The 8,790-nt window shown below is 38.9% G+C and overlaps 1 protein-coding gene across 1 annotated transcript in view; it reads left to right on the forward strand.

Moving 5' to 3' along the window:
• The window catches only part of FZD3 (frizzled class receptor 3), an 81,772-nt gene extending 78,970 nt beyond the window's left edge, over window positions 1-2,802 (forward strand). Inside the window, exons 6-7 of the mRNA XM_063442002.1 lie at window positions 1,561-1,794; window positions 2,440-2,802. Of these exons, the coding sequence (XP_063298072.1) occupies window positions 1,561-1,794; window positions 2,440-2,650 (445 nt within the window). The 3' untranslated portion in view covers window positions 2,651-2,802. The remainder of the gene's footprint in view (window positions 1-1,560; window positions 1,795-2,439) is intronic.
• Window positions 2,803-8,790: the final 5,988 nt, after the last annotated feature.

Below are 8,790 nucleotides of genomic sequence, written 5' to 3' on the forward strand. Positions count from 1 at the left end.
TTATTTTTTTTTTTTTGTTTTTTTAAAACACCTAATCCAGGCAAAAAAATAATAGGGGTTTAGTTACATTATATGATCATACATTGCATAAGCCTGCCACAACGTCAATGTACCCCATCTTTGGCAAGTCCTACACTACCAGCCTAATGTCTGTTTCCTGGGATACGTTGGGGAAAAAATCCATCTGGGGTTGTCTGCAGTGCAAGGCTTAATAGGGCCCTGAGTTGAGACACCAGTGACAGGGAGGGGTGCAGAACCAAGGAGACCACATATTCAATATGCTGTGCACTTTTGGGCACATGTTCTAAAGAAGGATATTATGGCACTAGAAAAAGTGCAGAGGTGGGCTACAAAATTAATAAAAGGAATAGAACATATCAGCTATGAAGAAAGGTTAAGAAATTTAAACCTATTTAGTTTAGAAAAACGTCGCCTGAGAGGGGATATGATATCATTATACAAATATATTCGGGGCCAATACAAACCATTGTGTGGAAATCTATTCACAAACCGGACTTTACATAGGACACGAGGCCATGCGTTTAGACTGGAAGAAAGAAGATTTTGTCTAAGGCAAAGGAAATATTTTTTCACTGTAAGAACAATCAGGATGTTGAATTATCTGCCTGAAGAAGTGGTTTTATCAGAGTCCATACAGATGTTCAAACAGCTACTAGATGCATACTTGCAAAAACAGAATATTTAAGGATATAATCTTTCAATGTACGGTAATAACTGCTTGATCCAAGGATAAATGTGACTGCCATTCTGGGGTCAAGAAGGAATTTTTTTCCTAGCTTGTTGCAAAATTGTGCTTCAAACTGGTTTTTTTTTGCCTTCTTTTGGATTAACAGCAAAAAACAAATGTGAGGAAGGCTGAACTTGATGGACGCAAGTCTCTTTTCAACTATGTAACTATGTAATGAGTTGGCTAGACTCCCAAATAAATATATATATATATATATAATAAACAATACACAATTTGTATATTATGGCCCCCAGCAGCACCCCATTTAAGCATGTTTAGGTGAGTGCAACCATCCCCCCATGTTTCCTATATATATATATATATATATATATATATTTATATTAAAACAGGGGGCTGTAATAATTGAAAGCAGCCTACATTACTTTCATTGACATAGCCTGTGTGATTGTTTTGGACATCAGGCCTAGCTAGATGTGTGATGTATTAAGTTATTGTCGTGATCATAATAAGGAACAGGGCTGAAGTGTGAATATTTTTGGAAATGCTTCTCAAACGATTCAATATTTTAGGATACATTTTTAAAAAATGAAATAAAATAAATATACCGGTATATCAAAAACTATAAATGTAATTATATTTATTTATATTTTAAAAGCTTATCCAAAAAAAATAAATAGGGGTCTATATTACATGACCACTCCTAACAGATGATACGCCAGGCAAATAATGGACACTCAGTAGTCAGTAGAAGAGTTGGAATTTATATTGTTATTTACACTGCGTTCCTCCTAGACGCTCCATATTGGTGCAGTCACTATTAAATTTACTGAGCGTTCTCTCTTTCTCCTTAGAGCTGTAAATGAAAGCCGCCAAGTGCTCCAAGAACCAGATTTTGCTCAGTCACTCCTTCGGGATCCAAATACCCCCATCGTCCGGAAGTCACGGGGAACTTCTACTCAGGGAACTTCCACTCACGCATCTTCCACTCAGCTGGCAATGGTGGATGACCAAAGGAGCAAAGCAGGGAGTGTCCACAGCAAAGTGAGCAGTTATCACGGCAGTCTGCATCGCTCACGTGATGGAAGGTAGGCAAATAAAGCATGGTGGCACAGGATGCATTAATGGCATATTCCATTTTCAGATCCCCAAAATAGCTAACCAGGGGGAAGGTTATAGCGGAGATTGCAGTTAAACTTATACATTCCAACTCATAGCAGAAATGGGTGGAAATGGGTGGCTGTGATAGGCTGAGAGCACTCAACTTGCGCTGTCAGCCTATCTCTGCTGGCCATCACTGTTCATAATAGCCCAAACAGCACAGAGGGACTGGGCTGGGGTGTCCATAATCACTCATTCACCATTCAAAAAGGATTTAACACTGAATGGAGGCTAGGGGACTCCAGGAGCTATATCCATTCCAGTGAGATTAATTTGTTATTGTGCATAGAATGTCCCTTTAAGTGGGGGGATGAGGGCACCAAACCTGGGAGTCTGTAAATATAGTTGGAGTGGTGCTGAGTATATTGGATTTACCTGTACTAATCTGCACAGGATAAAAATGGATACTGTGTGCATATATAAAAACCTCTTCATTGCAGGTCAAATACATAGCAACGTGGATGTTGCCTTTAATCTTACTTTAATAATATCCTCATATGCCTACATGAAAAGCTGTTTATGGTTTTATCCTTCATGTTGGTGAAACTGACCAATGGTTACTGTGTCCTCAGGTACACCCCGTGCAGCTACAGAGGAATAGAGGAACGGATTCCGCACGGCAGTATGTCCCGTCTCACTGACCACTCCCGGCACAGTAGTACCCACAGACTCAATGAGCAGTCCCGTCAGAGCAGCATTAGAGACCTCACCAATCCTCTAGGTCATATTACACATGGTACTAGTATGAATCGGGTCATAGAAGAAGATGGAGCTAGTGCGTAATGGAATTAACACGAATGTAGAACATATTTTTTGATGCACTTCACAAGTATCAGACCTGTTGGAGTGTTGTGTGTGTGTGCTGGATATACACTGGACACGGGATAGCCATTTGACTCAAGTGTGTCTGTGGACCAATGAGAGAATGATAAATGGAAACTTGTATCATGCTGCTCTCTTGATTTGGTCCAACGCTGTTATTGAGGTTCAGCTCTCAACTCAAATCAGTGCTTAATAAGGAAAAAAGTTCTGGGATTTTTTTTATTTTTTAATATTTTGTAAAAAATTATTTATGTAAACCTGAAGACTGCCTAGTGCACAGTACAGGTAAAAATCATGAAAGATTTTTTTTTAATTTTGTGATTGGTTTGTTTTCTCCTTGACACTGGATTCCATCCAACTAGTTTAAGGGATAAACGGGAGGAAGATGCATGTCTACTTGACAAATGCCCCGATGAAGAAATTGACCACATTGTTTAACTTGTGGTCACTGGCACTGGTCACTCATGGTCTCTGGCCGCTTGTACGATCACCCAAGGAGACAATGAAGAGTAATTACAAGTTATGTTACCCACTGTGTTACATTTCATGCAGTTATTTTGTGAACAAATGTAAATATTTTGTATATATATATGTGTATATAAAGAAGCTCTTGTCATTCACTGACTATGACCACAGGTTAGTTGTTGAGACCTTCCATCAATATCTGGTTGTTTCATGTCCCGGAAACACCTATCTGGCATGAGACAAGTTTGGTACATTTTAGGAAAATCTTTATTAATGTAAATGTGAGCCACTCTAATCAATGCACTATAATATGTCAGAGGACCTCTTCTATAGCTCGAGAACAAAGCACAACTATTGGAGTGTTGACTGGTGTGAAGGACCCCATTAAAGGCACTGTACGTGTTCTCTGATTGACATAAGAAGTTTCCTCCTTTCTTATATGCCGACACAGTACTGCAAGGCTCACTGATCAGCATTCTCCGTGTCATTGAGTGATTTTCTGCTTGTGCAGTTCTGGGTGTGTACTCAGACTGTGACAGAGATGTCATCAGGGACCACTTGAATATAACTGTAAAGACAGAACCTTAAAATAATCCCATAAATAACATTGTCAAAATATTAAAACCAGACACCACTTATAGTTTAAACACTGGACACTATAAGATCACAATATGTGATGGTAGAATCACCATGACAGGTATGGCTGATCAGAGTGCAATATACCAAAGGTCCACCAATAATGCAGATACACCAATGGGTTTGATACAGCGTTTGCCTTTTTTATAAAACATTGCATGGTAGGGTTTCTCCAAGCATCATAATGGCCACAGCCCACTGTAATGGTTATGATGCGAGGGGCACCATGGCCCCATTTTCTGGTAAGAGGGCAAACTTACTTGGTCCTGACGGGTGCCTGATCTCCTTTGCAGGAACACTGTAACGTTAGAAATACCAATGTGTATTATAAATAATATATATGGAGCTATTATAAAGATATAGTGTCCTGCACAATCTGTGCTTGCAGATTGTTTTACATTGCAGGGTTAAAATGACCGGGACATGGTATGCAGACCACCTTATTGAAACAAAGTGGTTTGGGTTCATGTAGTGTCCATTAAAGGCTGGCTGTGACATGTGACTGGTTCCTTTAGAGCTGGGTGCCAATCTTTCCGGCCATTCATTGGATGAAAGCATCAGCTGACTGCGCTCAGCCAATGGTTGCAATTCTGTTCATAAAAATTTGGAACACTAGTTCAGGGCTGACGGCTGACACTCTGGTGACAATGCCAGTGCTGGAGTAAAACCCCTCCGGCAGCAGCAGGAGTTAATCTATGTTTGTGCAGCAATTTATAGCAAAACACTGCACATACAGACTCCAGGCACCATAACCACTTCACGCCACTGAAGTGGTCATGGTGCTTAGAGTAACCCTTTAAAAGGTGTCTCACCCCCCAACTCTGTATCTATAAATCACACCTATAAGTTCTCAAATTTCAGCTATCTGGGACTTATCCCATTTTGAAAAAAATCTCTGCGACAATTTATATTATTGCATTTGGAAAATAAAGATAACTTGGTACCCTGACACCAACATTTATTGTCTGGGCCAGGTTTTGGACTGTTGCATACGACAAGTCAGTAAAGACATAACCAGGAGAGTATACTGCCCCTTAACGATCGAGGTCTGCTGGCTTAACGCTACAACTCATTAATTTGGCTGTTTAATAATTAATAATGAAATAATAACACATTGGTAGGTGATCAACCATCCGATAAATAGAATTTTAGCCTTAGTAATAGATTTTAGTTGTGGGTCCTAAAACGAGGAGTTCAATCAGGCAACAGAGCAGTGGGCCCCCCCTCCAATCTCCAGCAAGAGGAAGCAAACTAAAGCGCCCACCACCCTCTAGCCGGGACAATGTGGCTATTGTGCTAACCCTATATGAAGGCCCAGCTCTGCTCTTATTTTTTAAGTTACTTTGTGTTTGAGCACAGGTAGATTTATGACATATAGTAGACATCACTTATCAGTGCACAAAGGTTAGAGCGTACAGGTCTTGAGTGATGCAACTGAACAATCGATTTATGATACATAGTTGGTTATGTTACATCTTCATGTCAGGAAGTATACCTCAGGTACAGTATTTGTAGTGGTGTCAGTTGGCTTATAGTGCAGTCGGGCGGGATAGATACATGGGGTGTTTATATTTCGTATATGCAGGCCATATTAACCACCCGCCATCAGTAGGTTTGTGCCTGCTCTTAGGCCCTCCTTTTGGTAACACTCGTTACGAGCATGGCTGTGCACCGCGTACCATCTCCTGTCTCATTTTTGGTTTATCTAGGGGTAGAAGTTACCTCTTTTTAACAAATTGATCATACTAAGGCTAGCAGAGGTGTCCAAAGTGTAACCATTAGATATTGAACCACTACAATTCCCAAAATGCTTTGCCAGCCTGTCATTCTACAATAGGAATGCTGTGCCCAAAACATATTTATTACATAAGGAGGTACTGTTATATTTTGCCTCCTGTTGTCAGTGTATTCAGTATTACTACTGTATCAAAGGAGCGTTGTAATCACTTCAGTTCTTTTTAGTGGTTATGGTGCATACAGTGTTTGGGTTTGCCTGCCTTATTTTGAGCATTTTGAAAATAAAAATGGTCTTTTTTTGTCACGTAGGAGTAGCCTAGTTTTTGTTTTGTTAATTAGGTTTTTTTAAATTAAATTAAACAATTTAAAGACAGAAGAGGTTATGGTGCATAGAGTGTCACTGTGATTAAAGCTGCTTAAATGAATACGGTGTGGTAAAGACATTCTTACACTTCCTAGTCATGAATTACTATTTCTGCCTCCCCTTGCTAATATTAAAATTATTTTTATTTATAACATTTCAACATATTCCCCAGCAATAAGGATTAGCGACACAGTGCCATAGGTTGTGTGGTCTCATTGTATATTATATGTAAATACATGACCAGGTTATATTGTAGCCCTGTTTTATGTTACACAAATGCCTCTCTCAAGATATGTTGTTTACATTTGGTACTGTAAGGTAATATAGCAAATGCCTATCCCCATATACGTGGATAAAAAGGAAAATAAAATGTGATTGATTTGAACTATATTGGAAAGGGAACCACTGTATTTAAAACTGTTTTACTACTGATAATCCATTATCTCTCTGTATTTTCGAAGTTCTGTCGCAAAGAAGAACAAATGTGCCCTGTGCAGTATAATGCTGTATTTTCTTACACTGAACGCATTTAACCCCTTAAGGACCAAACTTCTAGAATAAAAGGGAATCATGACATGTCACACATGTCATGTGTCCTTAAGGGGTTAAAGGGTTAGCAATGCTTTGTTTTTAAATGGACACTCTAGGCACTATTAACACTTCATCTCACGGTAGTGGTTATGATTCTTTGAGTTATCTACGCATAGTTAAACCATTTTTGAGTTAAACCATTTTAGCACTACCCGTGATGTGCCCAGTCAACTGCTTTTAGCACTAACTAAAGGAAGGACAGCTAAGTGTTAATGTCTTTCAAGTGCTCGTTTTAATATAAGCATTACTGCCTCTTTAAATTCTACCACATTTACATTGCCAGGGCAAATTAACTGATTGATTTTTGTGAAATTAAAAAGGTCAATAGTAATTGCATTATTGTGAAATTGGTGCCTGTCCAACAATTCTCAAATAGTGTTTGCTGGTATTTTTTATTATTTTTTTTATTATTATTATTTAATTTTATTTTTTTTCTGCTCTGTTCTGTAGTATATTACTGTCTGTTCAGTTTACAATAGTTCCTCCTTTGTTTTGTAAAATAAATGCATTGTGTTAGCACTTTAACAATGAGTGTAAAATATGATTCAGATTGTCAGTAGATGTACATTTCAATTTAGAGAGAGGTTGGACTTTTTTAATAAAATAACATAAAATAGTTTTATGGTTTCAGAAATTTTTTTCCATTTTCTATTCATTTCAGATTTCTCCTTTTATATTCCCCACGCATTCCTCCATTTTAGGTTCCTCTTTTTATATTCCCCACGCATTCCTCCATTTTAGGTTCCTCCTTTTATATTCCCCACGCATTCCTCTATTTCAGCTTTCTCCTTTTATATTCCCCACGCATTCCTCCATTTTAGGTTCCTCTTTTTATATTCCCCACGCATTCCTCCATTTTAGGTTCCTCCTTTTATATTCCCCACGCATTCCTCTATTTCAGCTTTCTCCTTTTATATTCCCCACGCATTCCTCCATTTCAGTTTCCGCCTTTTATATTCCCCACGCATTCCTCCATTTCAGCTTTCTCCTTTCCTATTCCCCACGTGTTCCTCCATGTGCGCTTCCTCCTTTTCAATTCAGCCCCCTTATTCCTAAATTTTATGTAATAAAAGACTTTGCCATTCTCATTCTCAGTTAAACTGCCTAATCCAGGGGAAATCAACCTTTTAGTAGCACTGCGACAAAACGCGTTCCTGAAGTCTCTTGGTGTGCGAGTCCTATTTTTTCAAATTGAGGCGTGTATTACCATTTCCTGCTTGTGTTATTTATGGGTGCTGCAGTTGCATTTCAGCGTTGTTTTTGTGTGTATGTGGGCTGTTATAGTGTATATGTTTTGTGGTATTGTGTGTGATATCTATGAATTTTGAGTGTGTGTGGAATTGTGTGGATGATATGTCACATTGTGTGTTTGGTGTGTGCGGTTGCTTGTGGTATTGCATGTGAGAGTCTGTTTGTGGGATTGTGTTGTGTTTGTGGGAACTGTGTGTGGGCTGTTTTTTTATGAGGGGAGGCTTAATTCTGCAGCTCTATCTATATCTAGCATTGTGGGTTCCTTCCCTGGGCTCCAGTGGGGACCGGGCTGGCCAGGTACAGGTCAATTGCAGAAACTGAGATAGCTGCTGTGGGCTGCTCTACTCCAGTGTGGATTCTCATTTACAAGTGCTGGGAGGAAGTGAACTGAGAACACTTCCTCTAAGTGCCGCAATGCGCAAATTGTGATTTGTCCATCACCACCTGCAACCACGGCTCAGTTTAAATTAGCAGATATCTGCGGTCCCACTGGATGCCTTGAGTACCGTGCATGGCACATAGGTTGCTGACTCATGACCTAATCTATAAATAGGATCAGAAATCGGTTCTGGTTTGGGGATTTGAATCGTTACTTAATATGATCTAAAAAAAATAAAGTGTTTAATCCTATTATACCATCCAGAACATGAAAAATCCAGATTAGAGATGGTAAAACAGCTCAGTGTGAGATAGGAACAGTCCCTGTGACTAATTCACAATTACTACAGAAGTGTCAAGAGATAAATGATCAGACTTTTCATCCCAGCTTGAAATTCCATTATTTTGGAAAACATGTAGTGGGAACGCCCGCTTTGTAAAAACATATAATCCTACAGCAAACAATCTCACATAACCAATACATGATGTTGATGCCAGAAAAAATATTTTACTCCGAGATTAATGCCATCATCGTGGTATCGTGCCATCTTCATGCATGTTTGTGGTAAGTATATATGCAATTTAATTATAGTTGACATGAGAGGAAAATTCTACAGATGATGTCTGAACGTGTTTTTTGTGATGTTAGTTTTATTAGTTGCATAAAATGAAATATATT

The sequence above is a fragment of the Pelobates fuscus genome, chromosome 2 (genome assembly GCF_036172605.1).
Source record: "Pelobates fuscus isolate aPelFus1 chromosome 2, aPelFus1.pri, whole genome shotgun sequence".
NCBI classification, from domain to species: domain Eukaryota; kingdom Metazoa; phylum Chordata; class Amphibia; order Anura; family Pelobatidae; genus Pelobates; species Pelobates fuscus.